The 20,373-nt window shown below is 37.5% G+C and overlaps 1 protein-coding gene and 1 long non-coding RNA gene across 2 annotated transcripts; one reads left to right on the top strand and one right to left on the bottom strand.

Annotated features, from left to right (window-relative positions):
• Positions 1 to 4,418: 4,418 nt before the first annotated feature.
• Positions 4,419 to 5,773, bottom strand: LOC141793679 (uncharacterized). Its single transcript, XR_012598421.1, has 3 exons — positions 5,538 to 5,773; positions 4,955 to 5,036; positions 4,419 to 4,829 (listed from the first exon to the last, which is right to left on the bottom strand). It is a non-coding gene; the product is annotated as an uncharacterized LOC141793679 (long non-coding RNA).
• A 59-nt stretch (positions 5,774 to 5,832) lies between these two features.
• On the top strand, positions 5,833 to 20,362 carry aga (aspartylglucosaminidase). The gene is made up of 9 exons (XM_074674506.1): positions 5,833 to 6,134; positions 9,663 to 9,816; positions 13,176 to 13,288; positions 14,087 to 14,199; positions 15,270 to 15,378; positions 15,702 to 15,777; positions 16,515 to 16,622; positions 19,082 to 19,215; positions 20,223 to 20,362. Exons 1-9 carry the CDS (start codon positions 5,987 to 5,989, stop codon positions 20,321 to 20,323), a joined length of 1,056 nt encoding a protein of 351 aa, XP_074530607.1. The 5' UTR covers positions 5,833 to 5,986; the 3' UTR covers positions 20,324 to 20,362.
• The last annotated feature ends 11 nt before the right edge of the window (positions 20,363 to 20,373 follow it).

The following is a 20,373-nucleotide window of genomic DNA, read 5'->3' as shown; positions in this document are numbered from 1 at the left end:
ACAAGGTGCATGTGATACAGACTTTGGTATGTGTATAACATGGATTAACAGGTATTGGTGGGATACAAAGGTCATTCACAGCCGCGTCAAGGCCTGAGAGGAACAACAGGCATCAAGGGGTTAATTTGACATCATTGTGCACCCCCTTCCTGACAATTCTAAACTATATGTAAAAAAACATATATGTGAAAAATTCGTTAAACATTCATATGCATGACTGAGGTAATGAGATATCAAAATACGAAAATTACTTCTCTCGTAAGAGGCTAGGATCCTAGGAACTGGTAATTTTTGCAGATTTGCGCATAGTTAATTGTACTTGTGTGTATTCGCAATCAAAATTATAAAGTTTAATGTGATAATTTTGCACAGAAACTGTTGTATGAAATTTTTCTCAGAGGGCATTTCAGAGTGTGTTTAGTCCATACTTTTTTCCTGTCATCTTAAAACGTTTCATCCGTACTTTTGCTCAAACCAGATTTTCTTTTCACATATTTGTTCCCATGTTTAATTTAATCGATGCCGTTTGTTCTCCCCTTCTCAGTCCCACTGCAATACTGTACATACGTTAACAACCTTTTTTACTTATTTTAAACAAGATTTAGTGAATGAAGTTAAAAGCAACAGCTGCTTAATGCAGAGAGCTGTACAGCACAGTTGCTCATTAAGCTTAAGTGTAGAATAAATCAGCAATTAGCTAGGTAGCAGGGATTCCTTGGCTATGCTTTAAACAGAGAAGGCTGGGTAATTCCTCCAGTGTCTATGTGACTTAATGAAAAACTTCCTGTTGGTAGCACTTCATTGACTGATGTTGTTTGATAGATATAGGTTATTTTTTCTCAGAAGTTAGATCTGTTCAGCAGAATTTTTATTTCTGTGCCAGCCGTTGATGGAGTTCTCTTTCCTTGTTCTTTGGCTGACAGCTGGTATCGCAGCTTACCTAGCTGGCATTTTGTCCTTCTCACTGCCTTTGAAAGTCAACTCTTCTTTCAGCAGACCTGTCGATCCTAGCATCTGAACTTCGCTTTTTGCAAGTGCAATACAAAGTCCTGTGTTGGACAGACCTTCGGACCATCTGCTTTGGCCATAGTGGAACATGAACAAAAAGCTTACTGACGTTGTTGGCATTTAAGATAATAGAAAAAAAGTGCTTATTCTGGGTTCAGATAATTAACTAAAAATGCTGACTTGTACAAAATCTATGAAAAAAGACTTTGAGTGAGATAGTTTTCCCATAGGAAAACTCTGTCATGAACTGTGTGTTCAAAGAATCTTCAACGGAAAGATTTTTCCATCATTGTGAAAAATGAATCACAAAGTTTGCAGTGTTTGAGCACAAATCATGCCATAACTCTAAAGCTGACAGTGTACCAAGTCTCCTCTCAATAAAACAGGAAAAAAGTGTTCAACTAAATCAAAGATTTAAGAATCTGATGGTGTAACTTTCACTCAATTGCGCTCTCTTATTTGTATTCACAAAACAGAAACTTCAAACAGCCCTTTGTTTTGATAAATTACACTAATCTTAAATCTCTGAACTGCAGAAAATTTCAGTTATCAGCTCTGAGTCAGATCAGGTGAGCCTAGGAGACGGGCATAATGACCAATTTGTACAATATGTGAGTTTAATTAAGGTTCCACAACCAGAAGTACTTTGGGTGAAGGTCAAATTTGAGTGCACATGCAATGCTGATTAAGCTGGTTCATACATTCCAACACATAATGCAGGATGTTTGATGAGATTCTTGGTGTTGCAAGCATTTTGGTTCAGTTAAGAGACTCTTTAGTGATGAAATGTACCAGTTATGCACCAAATTAGTCTGGAATACAAGGGAAACTTAACAAACACCAACTGAAGTGATAAGTGAAGTTGTTGGAACCATGAGAGTCTACTTCAAATTGACAGTACAACATATGGCGCTGTTGATGCCACCTACAAGAGGGATGTTTACGTTGGATAAGTTAAATGTGTTTTGGTTTGCTGAACAAGTTTAGGGTCATATTGCTTCACCGCTGGGTCACTTCTGTGTATCCCTTGGCTGCAGCGATGCAATATGTAAGCACCTATTGAGGATTTTGTCTCACATTCGGAGGAGAGGAGGTGGACCTTTCCAACGGTCAATTGTTTGAACTAATACTCATTTATCTGCAGTGGATTATACATCCCCTACATATATAATTCTGTCCTTTGTGTCTTTTGCCATAATTATGTGTGATCACGAAATTAACTCAGTGATAATAACTTTAGACTTGGTGATAAAGGACTCCAGAAAGTTTCTTTTGGGTGGTAATTTGAATCACATACTGTCTATAGCTACAGCAGTTTGTCAGCAGCTGTCAATACAGAGACAGATGTTGTCTATCAGGACTTATATACACCAGTGCAGTGGTTTGAATATACATTCATGAGTTTCTTAAGATACAAATACACTCATCAGTACTGACATTGTGCATGCCCTCTGTGACTGATATAAAGGGCACCATGCATCACTTGAAAGTATTTCAGTGATGGATGAAGTTATTATTAAAAAAGCCTTTTTTACTTCCTGTTCTTTAATTTTGATCAATAACACCACTGAAAGTAATAATGCTGTATTTCTTTGTCATCCATTTCCTCCCCGTCAGACACCCCTGCCAAAATCACACTAGGACTTCCTATTGTTTAAGGAAAAACCAATGAATAAAATATAAGTGAAAATTGTATTTTTCATATGAATAATGTAAAAGAGGGCACGCTGTTGGCGTCCACGTCTCAAGGTTAGACTATATTGTTAGTTTCCCTGCCCGGCCCCTGCTTTGTTCTTGTTTGGTATGAAATGAGAGGATCCAATTCTATTAAGTTGTCTTTTCTGAGGGACACTTTGCCTCCTCTGCAGGGATGTGTTATTCCAGGGACTTGAAAGACGAATTCCAGACCCAGCAGGAGGTGTGTCGTGTCAAGGCAGTGCCATATGGTGTGACTTGGAGAACATGCCAAAACTTTTCACCCCAGCCAGTTTCCTTCACTCTGTCATTATCAACTGCTTCCTACTGGGAGGTAAATTGAAAGAGATATGGAAAGGACTGGAGCAACTTCGCTATAGATTTATATGCTCTTATGATCGATGACGACATTTAGCTGATTACCTCATGCCATAACTATTCTCCAAGGAAATTTAAGTTTGATGTGTGACTGCTTACCAACAGACAAACAACTTACATTCAAGGTTTAAATTCATCAATCTTCAAAAGACTTATAATCTGTCCACTGTGCAGCAGCTGTGAGTGAACTGTGTGAAGATGGCCTTGTTATTTATTTTTATATCAGAGTATAGTGCTGCACACTTTCGCACAGGACTTAAAGCAGTCTGCTGCTGTATGATACATACACAGCAAATAAATAACTTTGTTCAGCCGCTGGACTTATCTGGGCACTTGTATCGATTGTCTGCCTCTTATTTATAGCACACAGACAAACCGACAATCACTCAGGATTCATGATATATTTGGGCTACTGTGTTTTCATTAGAAAGAGGTCATCTTCTTTGTCCTTTATTCCTCTACAGAAAACAAAATCTTGTAACATTTCTCTGCCAGAATGGACATTATGCTGAGGTGGTTTGTAATAGGCATGATTTAGAACTTAAACAGAAAAACACCTAAAAAGTATTTTTGACTCTTAATCGTGGAGGGAAAGACATTATTCTTGTACACTTAATATCAATGTGCTCCTGCAAGCATTTTCATCTCAATTACTTCTTCTATCCTGAGTTATTTGCATCACCATGAGCACTATTTGCCACTTGTCCTTTATGAATTCCAGTGAAATGTCATCATTTGTACTAGTAAATATTATGAAACATCTCATTTCACACGACTGCATACTCTGTTTGAGAGCAACTCCCTGGTAATACGCTTAATTTTCTTCCACTCTGTGAGTTTGCCAGGGCAGCAGCCTGAATCTACAATTACGTTTGGTTTCTGGCTAGATTATCTCATTTTTTGAGAAGTGGTGCAGGCTCAGCTTCTGATCTTCAGAGAGAACAACCTTTGTGAAGCTCATCCCTTACAGGTTCCAGCCTCCAAATTGGGACATAACTATTTGGACTTTCAGCTTTCATCACTCTTTGATGTACTTTTTCAACAGCGGTTCAGTGAAACACATCTTAACAACTGCCTGAATATTGCAGTTGTGTAGACGAACTGGGTTCCTTCTGGAGCAACAAAACCTTTTTTTCTCATTTGAGAGCATAGAAAAAAGGCCAACTAATACTTGACGAACATGCAACAAGAAACTTGTAGAATTTTCATACAAAAGGAGCGTGCAACACAACTGCCATAATCAATAAGGTGAGCTTTCAAAATCCCAAAGAAACCCTTTTTTTTAACTCAAGCTGAATTTAAAATGTTTTCAAACATTCATCCCACATAAACACGTTGAAGGTTTTTACTCTCTGACAAATAAAAGGCAGGAGCTTTTTACACAAGAAGACAGAACATCTTGTGACATCAACTTCAAACAAATCTGCATGACAGCCACAAATATTCTGCAACAAACTCGTGCACTTCACAAACTGATTCTGTATTAAGCACACAGCAGAAAAGCTGAATCCAGACTGAGACACAGCCAGCAATAAGGGCAGCTTAGTCAGCTTGCTAAAATTTGCCAAGCTCAAACAGAATGCCCTGAGCTAAGACATCCACTAAAAGCACAAGCAGCAAATGCATACTGTGGTTTCCCGGCATCGCTACGATGAATGAACCCCTCTGGAGAAGTCCCATGGTCCCAAGCTGCCAACAGCACAGACAGGTCTCATTGTGTAGCCCTGAAGTGGTGAAGTCTGAGCACTCTGGTGTAAATAATAAGGGCAAGCAGAGGAAACTGTTAGGTTGCAAAGGCCACCCTGCACACCTGTATGATTGACTAGATGTCAGTACCAGTAAAAAAAAAAGTGCTGTCCAGTCGCCCACCCACTTTCGGTAAGTGCTCACCCAGCTCCTTGATGGAAAATGTTGAAAATAAAAAATCCAGGAGAGAATGGAGACTTTTCAGCGATCTAAAAGGAGAAAAAACAACAAAATGTCAGGCATGTTACAGAAAAGGTGTTTTGAAAAGGTACAGGGGATTTCAGTTAAAGTCAGTTGCCCTGTTTCACAGCAAGAAGTTTGTTAATGATGGCCCTGTCCTTTTAATCATCCCATCAAGCCATGAGTTAGCATAGCATGCAAGTAGCCCATTTAACTTAAATGCAAACCTTGATGCTATACATTAAATTTGTGCTATAATTGCAGTTGAATGATGATTAAGTGAGCATAAAGTTAAATTCTTCATTAGTTATTTTTAAAGCCTGAATGGTACATGGTGCAACAGTTAGATGCTGGCAGTGTTGACATGTAAACATTTAGCATGATGCTGAACTTTAGCCTACTTAGCCAAGTATCATGGGAAACTTAAAAGAAAAAAAGAGAAAACAAAACAAAACAGAATTTCATTTGATTTTAGGAGCTAAAAAACGGCAATGCATGTATGTTTTCTAAATTGATCGATTTTTCCTCACCTGTTTTCACTGTTTTGCTGGACACATCAAAACTCCTCTTACCACACTGAATACTTGACACCCTTCCAACTAAATCAGAGATGATATTTTCCCCTGATTCATTTCTTTTCACTCTGCTAAATTTCCTAAATAACACAAGAAGTTGAAACTGATTATGTATCCAGACTGTTACACAGCCGAGATACACATCACAGCTACTTTAGACACCTCATGTATGTATATGTCCCTTTAATATAGACTCCGCCCACTAAACACGTGACAAAATAAGGAAGTTTGAAAGTAACGTTATGTGAGTGAACTAATGTGAACCTCTTTACTTCGATTTTATGGTTTTAAATACTTCATTTCATCCGCCTGTTCTGTTTGTCAGTCCGCTGAGACACTGTCCTGTATAGTAACGATTGTGTGAAGGCATAAAAATGAAAAGAGAGTGACGGCAGCAGTCCAATATGTACTGTAACGTTCGTGCACCGTTTTGTCAGAGAAAATTGTTAGTATCGCTCCTAATTTCCACAGTAACGTTACTTTTTCCGTTCGGACATGCTTCACTACCTCTCGTTATCAACACATGGCCGTTCAAGAATGCAACGGCTGCAGGTAAGCCGTGATAAACGCGATTTAATAATGTTTACACTGAACTGATAAGTCATGTGACTTTGTTGCTAAAGGCTTAACTGCAAACACAAACTGTGTCGGGGATAAAATCACTGTCATATCCACTCAAGAGTATCTTTTAAAAACATTTTGGGGTCGTCTACAACACGGATATATTATTTCTGCAAGTGCCTGGTTGTTTAAAAACCTGGGTAGACAACTTCAACAACTTTGCAACATTTTACACAGATCTGTATAGTATCTTTAGCGATGGTAAAAAACGAAAGTGCATTGAGTGCCATGTTTCAAGCTTGTAGGAATAGCTTTGCAGATTGAGTCATGACATTTTATTTAAAAAAAAAAATGCAGAAATTCGACGTTTTCTGCTTTCCCGAGGACAGCGTGACTTCCCCTGTAATTACTGAGATGATGGCAATATGCTTTTGTTTTAGTAAGTGCATGTACTTTTTAACATGTAATTATAACTGTATTTTAAAAGTCTTGTCAGTTGCAGAGTTGTCTTTTTATAATTAGGAAATATGCTTAGTTGTATATGGTGGTAATTATACAAACTGCTTCATGACATGACTAATCCATTCAGTGTCGCATCATGCAGCTTAGTGAGACAACTTGACATGCCATCAATTATTTATTCTGCATAAAAAAAAACCTTTTGAAAAAAAAACAAAACTTAAAACACCTTTTGATCAACTTTCACAACTCCCCTAATCACTTTAACAGATCTATAATTATCAACTATATTATTAAAATAGTATATTAATTGTTGCAGTTATTCTTTGATTCAGTGTCCTTCAACCTTAATGAAATCTCATTTTAAAGTATTTTGTTTTCAGTCCTCTAATGGTCAAAGTTATCAACAAATTAGGGAAGACAATATATACATTGATTGTGTAAACAGTTGTCAGATACAGCTCGAAAAGCCCTTTGTGAAAATCAAATGTTGATATTTTCCTTGTTTTTACTCAAGTCCAGTGACCACAGTCCTCTTTGTTTTCCTCTCACAATGTTCTAAAATGCTTTTATAAATCATTTTTTGCAGAATACTAGGGTGATAGATGAACAGCATATCAGTAACAGATGATAAAAGCTTAACAAGTTAATTATTACTATTTAAGACTGAAAATAAAAATGCAACCATATTTTTGAATGTCAGCTTTTGAACAAATAGACTGTTACAATAAATTGACAACGTGATGCATTAATCAGGCAAAGACAGCTTTCACACTCCAACAATGACATTTAATATGGGGCTGTGTGGAGATGCTTTTAAATGTCACACACGGACAGTAGAAATGCTAGGTCCATTGGTTGTCAGGCATGGGCAACTGAAGGAAGAACTAAACAGCCCTCTTTTTGCATCACGCATGTGATTGTGCACCCCAAGAACCATCATTCTGAACAGCATGATGAGTTTCTGAAAAGTGAGAATGAAAAAGTGGTTGCACTAGTAAAAGCATGTCAGTAGCTTCTATTTCAGTCATTCAAAAATTCAGAAAAAGATAGCAACAATCATTTTTCTGAATTTCAGCATTTGAACAAATAGACTGTCACATTAAATTCTACAGGAGAGATGGTGTTTTTACAGAAATGTATCCATGTATTGGTATCAATCAAAAAGAGTAAAATGTCAGCATAGAAAAGATTGTCCAGAACCTGATATTGTGCATTCCTGGTAGACTTGTAGCTCTACACCAAAGCTCACAAGTGTTCAGCTATCAGAGATAGGGATGGCGATAGGAAATGAACAGGGTCCACTCAGCATCACTGCTGCCTCTGCCAGGTCTGCCTCTTCTCTATTTGATTTCCTTCAGGATGATACATTGGACATGTTCAAATTGAAACCGAAAATATTTCAGCATTGCTCGCGACTAATCTGTCAAGTGGATTTCCACCAGGTGAGAAACCTGAGCAGGGAAAAAAAAAGATAGAACCGTTGCTCATAACATCTCGAGTAACACATCAAACCTGAAGTTCACTTAAAAATCTCACCAATTGATGGATGGATACCCTTTAATTCATCACATATACATCACCTATTTTCCCTGAGGTGGGCTTGAAAATGAAAAATGTACCCAGCCCTCTGTTCTGTGAGGAGATATTTAAAAGTATAGTCTGCGAGCTCTCGCTATTGATCCGCCCATGCAGATCTCTTCTCCTCTGGGGGCTTACAGAAGCAGCTGACAATAGCGGGCTAATCTCTTCTTCCATTTTGCTGCATTTACTAAGTGAGAAAAATGTATTGCTGAGTTTGATGTATTAGAAAAAAGAATTAAATCCTGAGACAAGAGCCCCTACCTAAGATGTTAGACGGACAGAATGGATGGAGGGATAAATGGGAAACAATGGGAGGAGGAATTTGTGGTCGTATCCTGCTGAGCACAGAGCAATGGTCTGAGAATTTAGTGGCAAGCTGGTGACAGTGCAGCAGTTGGTATTTTGATCCCCCATGGGCACTTAGAGGATCAGTGACCAAATGCTTGTCAGCTCACAGTTGCCCTGTGTTCAGATAAATCATACTGGTCATCTTGTGCATCATTTCAGCCTTCATTCATCTGCCTGATGTGAAAATTTGGATGCAACTAATGATGCTCCAGATCCAACAAATTCACTGTCATTAAGGAATTATTGATTCATTACAGGTTGAGGTGACTTCTTTTATCCATTTTTTACCTCTGCCAAGGAGGTTATGTTTTTTTGGGCGAGTTTGCTTGTCTGTCTGTTTGTCTGTGAACAACATAACTCAAAAAGTAATGAACAGATCTTGATGAAAATTTCAGGAAATGTTCAAAACGGGATAATGAAAGGTGATTGCATTTCGGAGGTGATGGATCCAGGACTTTTTTAAAGGATTTTTTTTTATCATTGTGAGATAGGGCCGTTTTCACCAGATGTGTATATAACTCCGCTACAAGTGCTCAGATTGCTTTGCAAAACAATACAAGACAAGATCACCATAATTTCTGACAGATGTAGAAGATCCTTGCAATATTCTGGATACTAAGATCTGGAATATGAAATATGTACTGGGTCATCATAATTTTCAACACTATAGTAGACAGTCTGCTGAAAGGGAGTGTAACATTAAATAGGACTCAAGTGTTGTGTGATGCCACAATATGCTTGGCGGTTGTCTGCCCTTTCTGGGTGCTTTTCCAGTTATTCATATTCTTTACAGCTTTGAAAAAACACAGGTCAACATGTAGTTTTAAGAATGATTTTAGTTTTGTCAGATGGTATAACACTTTAAAAACAAAAAAAGTTTCCAAACTTTCTTTCACAAGCTGGATCCATCTTGCATCAAATCTTAAGTCCCAGTACTTCATGACCTCGCCCTCCAATTCTGCAAAAAAAAAGGTCAAGCTGCCAAACATTGTGCACCACTGTGGACAAAATTCACAACACTATTAGATTTAGTCAGGGGTGTTCACTGAGTTTCTTGGACGCAATGTTTTTGTTTTGGTAGTGTATGGTATATTTAATGTGTTGCTGTGTTCTTGTTTTGCTCTGCAGCGTGGAGCGTCTTACAGTCTGGAGGCTCTGTGCTGGATGCAGTGGAGAGGGGCTGTGCTCGCTGTGAGACAGAGCAGTGTGACGGCAGTGTGGGCTACGGTGGAAGCCCAGATGAGAATGGAGAGACCACACTGGATGCAATGATCATGAATGGGTAATCAATGAAGACAACCTGTAACAGAATAATGTTTGGAAATTATGAAAACAAAATTATAATGCAAGGCAATGGAGCCAGAAATTCAATTCAAAAGAATGCATGGGTGTTTTAAGTTTTGATTTTTATTGGTTACTGGAAAGCAACTTTTTTTCAATAGCAGACTGTTGGTGTAAAGAGCAGCTTGTTGCCAGAGATGCAGCTTAGTTCACAAACTCCTACGGACTGACTGAAATCATATCAAGAAAAAAGTCTGATTTATCTGAGATCAGTTTGTTTTGGCAGGAAAGCCAAGACACTAACACAGTAGAGAATATGCAGGAAGGATCAGAGACAAAAACTATAGGCTATGAAAGAGAAACCTTCAAAACTGTAGCACAAAGCACAAAGCAAAAAGTTTGGGCATTTAAGGTAAAAAAAAAAATACAACATCTCTTATCATGGATGAAGCTCAAATTTTGTGTGTGTAACAGGCTAGTTTCATCTTAAAATGCACATTTTTAAATTCATAAAATTATTCACATTTCTTGTATAATTACCAGGATTGTTCTCAGTTGACTACTATAAAGTCTTTTAAACTTAAAATAAAACTTAAATTAACCAACTAGTCTAAAGTTAAGAAACGCTCAGATTGAATTCTGAACTGATCATTGCTAGGGCAGGATCATAGAGTCTGCTGGTAAATATTGTCAAGTGTGTCTGTGTGTGGCTAATGCTCCCAGATCTTGCACCAGCAGCCCTCAGTTCTCCCTGCAGATTAATGTCCACATGCTGAGCTGGTTACACATTGCTCTGGCTGAGCGTTTGTATACCAGTTTAATCTGCTACAGCCTACATGCAAACTTCATCTTCATTTGCTTGATCAAGATACTGCCAAATCACGCAGTGCTAGGAGATGACATCTATCATCTGTGCTTGTTTACATTTAGCTCTGGGCAATGGTTTGTATCTGTGCTTAAGCTTTGACACAACATATGATAATAATAATATTAATAATAATAATAATAATAAAATCTGCACTTTTTAACATGCCGATCATTTTTAAACTAACAAACTATGTGTTCTATTACTAAGATTTACTTTTTTATTAATTCATTAAAAAAGATGTTAATAAGTCTATACGCTGCCAGACACTTTTTGTTTCATATTTTTAAGGTGTTCGAATGATAATAATAATATTAATAATAATCATTTGAATAGTTATTTTGGTGCAAACATCTAATTATTTGGTGGACTCAACACAACCCTTGTAACTATTTATATATTTTAATAAGAAGCCACATGATGGCAGGCTGATTTAACCAGGGACACCACTCCTCCTTCCGTCAATTATCTGTACCACTTATCCCGTCTGAGTTGATAGCAGCGCTGAAGCTGTCATTGTTTGAAAGTTCAGGTTCCAACTTGCCATGACCCTCCTCCTCTCTATTTACCATCTCTTACTTTACATCTGATGTATTTTTGCTGACTTATCATTTCTGTAATAGAAAAGCAGCATAAGCCTTTTTTTTCATAAATCTGTTGGTTTTGTTCTCCTGGTAAAATACTTTCTCAAGTACTTTTTAAACTTAATACAAAGCTTAAAAAAAATAAGCAATAAATGATTTAGTTTAACAAGCAACTGTTTGTGACAATGTCTTCATCATATATAACATATATTTCATTAAAAATGACCCAATGCTGACCACTCTCATTAGGTAGCTAAAGCTGTCAGCATATTGTGTAACTCTCTTATACTTTGCTAGTGGCATCGACAGCATTCACAGCTATAACTGGCTGACCTTTTCCAGTCAGCCTGCCTGTAATGAAGCACTAATTAAGATTCTCATTAGACTCTGAAAGGTAACGAGTTATTAATACCTGAAGTACAAACATTTATGCACTAAGAAGTTGTTATGAGAGGCAAATGTCAGCTCATAATGACAGACAAAATGCAATAAGCAGGCTGTTTGTTATGCACCTCTGGTTTCAGTTACAAAGTCATGAATACATAGTATATGTGTGCGTGTGTGGGAGTGTTGGGGGGTGTTGAAGGGGTCTCCCACACACAATACAATACAGCTGCATACGTTATACAGAAGCCACATCAGCTCACCTTGATGGAGCATGAGAATAAAACACCCACGCTGGTTAAAAAAATCCAGTTGAAACAGCCTGCTGTAAATGCAAATAAAAAAAAAATGTGAGTTTATAAATCTACAGACTTTTCCGTGACTGCAATCCATTGTGTCACAACCACAAAGCACAGACTTAAAACTTCATCTTAAATCAGAGCTCACCGAACTCAGACAGAAAAAAACACATTCTCCTATACTTATGAGAAATAGGCTTCCAATTTTTTCCCGCAGAAAAAAAATCATATTTTGGCATTCTGATAAATTGCATTGAAGTTAACATACCCCCCCCCTTTTTTTTTTGTTGTTGTTGTTGTAGTGTACTAAGTTTGCTCTTTGAGAAGAATCATAGTGGGCTGAGGGTATTGTACTAACCAGCAAATGGTTATCGCAGCATGTAAGCAGAAAATTAAAACCTGTGGGAACCTTTGGACTGAGATGTTTGTGCAAAATCCTCGATCAGTGCACAAAGACATTTTTTTCATTTTCACTCCAGCTCAAACATTATTGTTATCTGTCTTTAAATCTGTGATCAATGAATTTTTCTATAGTGCCTGACTAAGCACCTAATGAAAATCAGGGGGTAAAAGCTGCCAATGCAGAAGCTTTACATATTTAGAAATACATGTAAAATCAGAAACAAAAACCAGCAGGGATAAGAAAATATGCTGCAAAAAGCCGAGGCAACTGTTCTGATAGCAAATATACTCCACATACCTAGATGATGCAGATAAAAAAATAGCTTAAAGCATTTATAAAAGAAAATCACCTTCATAATTGAGGATAGAAATAAAAGTGCTCCTGGCTTGTAGGGGGCGATAGACACAGCCTTAATGTTGACATTTGCATGTTATGCATTGAGTTTGGCATTGCATTTCAGGCTTTTTCTGATTATTTGCTCTTGTTAGCTATGGTAATTCTCCCATGCATAACTGTAAATCACCCTCTGTTTGAAACTGAATGTTTTATGAATGGAAAACTTTGAGTTGAACCATAATCTTATAACTAATGTTGAAGTCAGATTAGTTTCTGCCCTTAAAAGTTATTTTTTAGTTTTGTTTTTCTTTGTATTCAAAATAGTTAAGATTTTTTTCCCCCATAAAACATTTACATCAATAAGCTTATTTAAAAAAAGGTCAAATAATGTATTATTTATGTCCCTGTAGGTTATGTTACTTATAAACAGACAGAGCTATCCACAAAGCCTGAAGTGATGTTTGTTCTTCTTGTTTTCGATGTGCTCAGGGACACAATGGAGGTTGGTTCAGTTGCAGACCTGAGAAGAATCAAAAATGCTATTGGAGTAGCAAGAGCTGTGATGGAGCACACCGAACACACACTGCTGGTGGGAGAGTCAGGTAGGTGTGGATCATCTTCCTGCAGTTATTGGTAAAATGAACATGTTTTTAGGAGTTATCATATTTTAAAATTCAGCGCAGTTGCAGTATGTAATCTTATTAATGCAGATCAAAATAGATTTTGAAATTGCATAGAGTCAAAAAGGTTATAAATAATGTTTTAAGGAGACTTCCCGACACTTGGATGTGTATTAGTCATCATCTTCATTAAGCAGTTGTCATTTTAGAGCCAAAGCACTTCAAGCACTTACAGTAATGTGTTTTTTGCTTCAATAAGCTCCAGTACCTAGATCAATAACATCAGGGGTTAAGGAAGATTGCATGGGTCAGAGATATAGCTCTGAACAGAAATAGAATGATTGTATAACAGGAAGGTGCCCATAAAGGGAAGTTCAAGTCTTAGTGTTTTCATAAGTGCAGCAAATTGACAGAGAAGAAGATGAGGCATGCTTCTCAGTGGGTTGTTTAATGGAAGGTGAAGGCTGATTATTCCAGAATGACAATGCTTCTTCGATATGAAATAATTTCGCCCATATATTAATAAGTCATTTGAAAATTTGATTATAAACTCGCATGTTCAGCTTAACCGCGACACTGCTCTGGAAGGACTAATAGGGTCATGGCTGTTCAGGAAAATAGCAATGTACGACTTGTCCTCACTCACAAGCCAAAGCCTAAACAATATGAGATTGCCTCCAGCATCTCTTTTGTTTGTGACCCTCTGTTTTCTTATAACCCAAGGTCAGCATGGCCCAGAATGTCTAACTTGACCTGAAAATATCCCTTCCCTCTTCACAGCGTCTGTGTTTGCTGAAAACATGGGCTTCATCGCAGAAGACCTGACTACCAACAAATCTATGAATATTTTCTCACAGTGGCTGAAGGGCAACTGCCAACCTAATTATCGAAAGGTGTGTATGTGTGTGTAGGAGAGTGTGTGTTTTCTCACTTGTGTAGCTACAGGCGCGCTGCTTCTAAAAGATTGATATTAAGCAGGGAAATTGACAGGCATACTAAAGTAGTTCATCAAAAGTCAGCTCTTGCTGCAGAGGTGATGCCCTACAGCTCAGGTCTTGCTATTCTTTAAAACTAACACATTCTCTTCCCAAATAACACCTTCAAATCTCCAGACTAAGATTTCTTTTTTCCTTTTAAGTTGACTGTGTTGTTCCAGCGAGGAGAGTGTGCAGGGTTTTATTTATTCACTTCATGATATTTCATACCAGGGGCTGTCAAATACTACAACCAGACTGTGTTTTAAAAGGGACTCTAGTACAGGTCTACATGATGAAGTCTCATTCCTAAGTTTGTTTTTTCATTAGGCCTTTAGTTTTTAATGCCATCTGTTGAGGCATAAATAACAATATTTGAACTGGACTCAGGTACAGCAGATTGTCGGAATTGATAAAAATGTAATGTGACTGCTGAAGAGCACATTCTGTCTGCAGCAGGAGATTCAAACAGAGCAAGACTCCCGACTGATTATTAATCTCTGGTTTATTATTCTCACACTTGGTGACAAAGCTCCTTATAGTTTTATTACTTGAGATCACAGCAGATCAAGGCAAATGCTCGCAATTTACCATATGCTTGTGTTGAATTATAAAAATGAGGCCTGAAAAAAACTGCAAAATGTTATTCATCTGAGGAGAAAATGTAACATTACCACAGCTTAGACTGTTAAGGAAGTTAAGATATTTCCAATACAAAACTTTTCTTTGTTTTCTTTTGCTGCCATCTTCTGTACATATATGCATTTGTAATGACATGCATTGGCAGCAAATTTTGAATAAAAAAAACTTGAAGTCATCAAAGTGCAAAGAGGGCATCATTTAATGCAAATATAAAGGAAAGTATTAAGAGCAGTTATAGATCATACAAGTGAAATATTGGGTGGACTTATATCTGTCCATGGTCAGAGTGTGTGTCAACCTGTTTTTTCTGCAAATAGCTGAGTTTTCTTTTTCTTCCCTCTCCAAAGAACATGATTCCAGATCCCTCCACGTCCTGTGGACCCTACAAGCCCAGAGCGATGCTAAAGCAGAACAAGAGGGCAGAGCATGCCAATGCACGCTCCCATGACACCATCGGTATGTTTCATAATCTTTAATACTGAATGTACAATCATCCTCCCTCAGGCAGTTTGAGGAGTTAAGTATTTAACACTTTATTGAAAAAGAGACAGAGGTGAGTAAAAGATTTACCAGTATCATGTTCCCAAAGAAAGCTTAAGGTTAGAGGTCTTAAACTTGTATTTGCATGAAATCAATTTATAAACTAACCTGTCCCCTTTTTATAAATCACATTGCTATTACTTCAGAGGATTCAACATAACTTAGTTTTACTTTGTTTGGCTGCTTGGTAACCTCAGGATGGATGACTTTTTATATGACTGTTTTCGTTTTTAAACCAGGGATGATTGCTCTTGATTCAAGTGGTCATGTAGCTGTTGGCACATCAACTAATGGAATGACACACAAAGTTCCAGGGTATGTAGAAAATCTTGCTGGTGTCAGTGTGATAAATGACCCTTCAGATAAAACATGAACAAAAGATATTTTTGTATTCTTGACCTTTAAGAATACTTGCATGACAAAATCATCACCACCACCACCAATGTTTTAGTTCAGCCCAGAAAACCATCGACATCCCCTCACTTACTTACTGACGTTGGGATACTAAAATATCAGTATTTGAATAAGTTCAAAACCTAAGTTCGACAGAAAAGTTAAAACAGAAATAGAGTGGTTTGACATTATCCACCAGTCGTCCAAGAGAAACAATACAGGTGTTTATGGGTGTGTTGTGAATAACTATATTTGGGGAATGGAGACTAAAGATGACTTTCCAGGTGCCAGGACAGTTTTTACATTTCTTTTTTATCTTTCCAAACAACAATCCACCTTTTTTGTTTCCAAGTATTTTTATTTGCCTCATGTCTTCATGCCAAGCTATATTAGATCCATTGAAGTACTTTTTAAGGGGAATTTATTAGACGTTTGAGGAGGGCAACAAAACAAAACAAATTATGAGACTTAAGTGCATAAACGAACATGGCTTTTACTTTTATGGCTGAGTTTTGGCAATTTTTTTTTATTTATTTATTTAAAAAAATATATTCAAGAGAGAAACAGAAACATGTACCTGCTTCTGAGTCATTATTTAGACATTTCATCTGCTTTCTTCATGGGGTTGTTGTCACTCTTGTCATCTCCCTACCTTGCAGTCGGGTCGGTGACTCTCCAATCGCTGGAGCTGGGGGTTATGCCGATAGCTTAGTGGGCGGTGCTGCTGCTACTGGAGACGGAGACATCATGATGCGCTTTCTGCCAAGGTAACTCACTCATTGTCTGTTCACAAAGACAGTTCTATTAAAGTAAAAATATCTCTCCTGAGATGTTACCTTGAGCCACATGAAAAGAAAAATAAGCCATTTAAAAGGGAATGTGAAAGATTTTTCACAGACATACCGTATTTTAAGCTTTTCTTAATTGTTCCACCGAAAAAAAGGAATCAATTGAAGTATGTCAGGGACATAGAAAAAGGTTTTTTTTTATGAAGCAAATGTGGTTTGCAATTGATTCTTCCTCAGTTAAAAGATGTATGAAAACATATTGAAGAGCTGTACAGATAAAGTTATTTTTCCCTTCATCAGAGCTCTGCATTCAACAAAGACATGTTGCGTTAGTACTTTTTGTACCGTACCAAAGGATTATTTCTCTGACTAATGGAACTCTTCCACAGCTTTCTTTTTGAAAAAAAAAGTGTTTCAGAGAATATTGACATCTGAGACACATGTAGTCTTTAAACAGCCAATTGAAGGAATCTTTTGCTAGAAGTGAAACCATGGTTTTGGAGATGTGACTGCGTTGCCCCAAAACTGTCATCTGTACATTCCACAAAACAGGCGAGATTCCACTTCAGCTGTTTGTTTCCAAGCTGTGAAAATATGGCAGCCTCAGAAGTTTTTTTTTTTATATATATTTTTTTATTTATGATAGTTTGAGTGAGGACACATGCTGTTTTTTTAAGCTGCACTAAGCTTTACAGTCACACACCAGAACGCCTCAAGGCTGTCTATTTCAATCATGGCTTTTTGAGTCACTTCCTCAGACTATTGAGGGCTGCAGTTTTCAACAAGACCTTTCTACCAGTGGACTGAAAAGTGTTTGTAATTCATTCTTCATACCCATGTTTATCCTGGTAGTCAAGCTTTTTTAGCCAACACTTCTTTTGGACTTCACTTTCAAATTCGAGGAATGACAATTTTCATGTGTTAACTACATGCATCTCTTACGTTGAGGTGATAGATGATTCTAGTTTTCATCCCAATGATTTGAATTATTATCTTTTTGCCTTTTTGTGTCTGAAACATCACACCTGTTGTACATTACCTTTCAGAGATGTTGACAGAGGCCAGTTTGCTACACACATTTCACTTTGAAATCATACACTCCTGAAGGATTCTTGTGAAGAAATCTAAATGCCTCACAGTTTTAGACATTTGACCCCAGGATGATGGATTTATTAGCTGTGATACACTGGTACAGCTCATATGGAGCTTTTGCTACAATCATCCCTCTAGCTCCCCAAGTTGCCAGTGTCCCTTATTCAACATAAAAAAAAACAATGAGAGTTTATATTGTTCAGTATTGTGTGAGCAATATAACTGTGTATAAGTAAAATTTAAAGAGGGGTATTATCCTTTCACATGTTTTAAATGTGGATATAAAGGAAACAATGGCTTCCAGAGAGCTGGCCATTCAAAGGGAAGGGGGTTTGTGGAGCAAGAGGCTTCAGAGAGACAGCAGATGAAACGAAGCATTCCAAACAGAGGGTTTTATAACACACCTGTGTAAAAAAAAAAAGAAAATTTTGAGCTGTAAATCGTGTTTACTACCAAGTCACAAAAGGGACAGCATAAAGCCTAAAAAACACAATTACCTATAACTTAGTTTGTCTGCTGCTATTCATGTTTTGCACAATCATTTTTACAAGATGTCCCCAAAATATCCACAATGCTCATTTTTCCACTAATGAAGTTGCACTAATCAATCTAAGGTTTGTTAATAGATGGCTTGAATGGATTCTGTCCAATTAAAAAAAAAAAGGTTCCCAAAAGGTGAAATGTACACATGCTAAATAAAAAAAGCATTGCATGTTTACAGGAAACATATTTATATAATCTGTTATATTAAGGTCTGCAACCCTGAATGCACATATCAATAACCACAATTAAATGTGCTTTTTGCCAATTATGACACATTGATTTTTTTAGACACATGCTTAGGTTTAACACAGCAGGTTAGACATGAATTAAGACGCAACATAAACAATAACTGTTCAGAGCTGAATAAAGCAAAATGATGGAATCTGAAACCGCTGTAATATGAAAAACAACCTCAGCATTAGATTCATCATGTTATTCTGTCATGAGAGAGATCTTTAATGTAAAGCTTTATTGTTTTCAGTTTGTTGGAATTTTTTAAGTGAAGTGGAAAATGTGAACCTTGATCTGAAAAGTTTTGAATTGGAAAGCTAGTTATTTTCAGTAAGGGCGTCACTAATCGTTTTGAAAACTCTTGTGCACACCTCTCTTACACCACTCTGTAACGCTGAGAAACTCTCCATTTTTGAGCCCTATCTAATCTGAGTTTCTTGACATCAGATTTGTTTGCATCAGATTTATCCCACGCCATAGCCACGAGCACATCCTCATCATCCTCCTAGTCGGTGGCCCTGACAGCCCTCGTTAGTTTGCCTCATGTGTGCTGCATGTTATCCTGCCAACAGTTACTTGGCTGTGGAGCTGATGAGGGCCGGGGCAGATCCCTCGGCAGCCTGCAAGACGGCCATTTCTAGAATCAAGAGGCATTACTCAGAGTTCTTTGGAGCCATCATCTGTGCTAACACAACAGGCCATTATGGTGAGTGTGCGGGTTCACAATGACAGGCTGCTTAGCCACTGCCCAAGGTAACAGGACACACACCTGACACAAACATATCTATTGAGAGGGAGACAAGCAGATGCGTACTCACAGGCATCGCTTAGGGCAATTTTCTTTCAAACTCTAAAAATAAACCTGATATGTCACCTACTGCATGGAGTTGTTACAAAGATTCCTGTGTTTCAACCAGAATACTTCCAGGTTCATTGTGTTGTCTGTGTTGTTGAAGCTAAAGAACATTGCTTAATGAGAAGGTACAACAAAATATTTCATCTTTAAGATTTTTATTTGTTTGTATTCTACTAAAGCTCACAACATCTTTGCTATGATATTTTTTATAGGAAAGTAGAATATTAAAATAAGGTCAGAGGTAATTTGAGGGTATTCAGATGAGGCCTGTTTGGACAGTCTTTACAGATCAAGTGGAGATCAAACAGAGAAACTCTAGTATTATGGGTGAATCTGTCTACTTTCTGTTCACAGTTTTACCAAAACTGTGAAGTTCCAAGTTTCCTTAAAGTTCCTTTAAACTGTCTTTTGATCTGAAGTTTGACATCCTGTCTGCAGAGGAACTGTAGCACAATCTGTTCCGCCTAGTGTGCGCTTTGTTCTCATGACAACAGCTACAAAAGTTTAAAATAAGTGTGGCAGTTAAAGTGGCATGTCATTTCCTCCACTTCCTTCAGAAGACTCAGGGAAGTGCCCTGTGGAGTTTTCTTGTGAACAAAGGAAAAGTATGTTTACATTTATCTTACTCAAAACGCAACATGCAGTGTGTGCATCCTTGTGGTCTGAGAAAATGCCTCAGGCGCTTTTCCTTCTCAAGAAAAATCTCTTATTGCTGATTTTAAAATAGCTAGACACCTTTGACAGAAATGTCTAGGAAACAATAGAAAAAAACACTTTACGAAGAAAAAAAGGTCAAAGCTAGTGTTAGAAAAATAAAAAGGTTTAATCTGTGATTCTTCTCCCTTTGAATTTTTCAGGTGCAGCCTGTAACAAAGTTGCTGGCTTCTCCCAGTTTCACTTCATGGTATCAAATTCTGAGTCAGACACACCACTCCTTAAATCTGTGGACTGCTTTTAATGATGCACAATTGCTTCCCCCTTTTTTGTGTACTTGATGAATTAACTGTT

Source organism: Halichoeres trimaculatus, unplaced genomic scaffold (assembly GCF_033239565.1).
Source record: "Halichoeres trimaculatus isolate MK-OKI-2021-1 unplaced genomic scaffold, fHalTri1.1 fHalTri1_scaffold_7, whole genome shotgun sequence".
NCBI lineage: Eukaryota > Metazoa > Chordata > Actinopteri > Labriformes > Labridae > Halichoeres > Halichoeres trimaculatus.
Note: the sequence above shows the minus strand (reverse complement) of the source record. Positions and strands in the feature narration are given on the sequence as shown.

Excerpts from the sequence above, each read along its gene's own strand:
- aga (XM_074674506.1), top strand. The coding sequence starts at position 5,987 with ATGTACTGTAACGTTCGTGCACCGTTTTGTCAGAGAAAATTGTTAGTA. Across the intron at positions 13,289-14,086 it reads ACTGCTGGTGGGAGAGTCAG|CGTCTGTGTTTGCTGAAAAC; the intron begins GTAGGTGTGGAT and ends CCCTCTTCACAG. Across the intron at positions 14,200-15,269 it reads GCCAACCTAATTATCGAAAG|AACATGATTCCAGATCCCTC; the intron begins GTGTGTATGTGT and ends CCCTCTCCAAAG.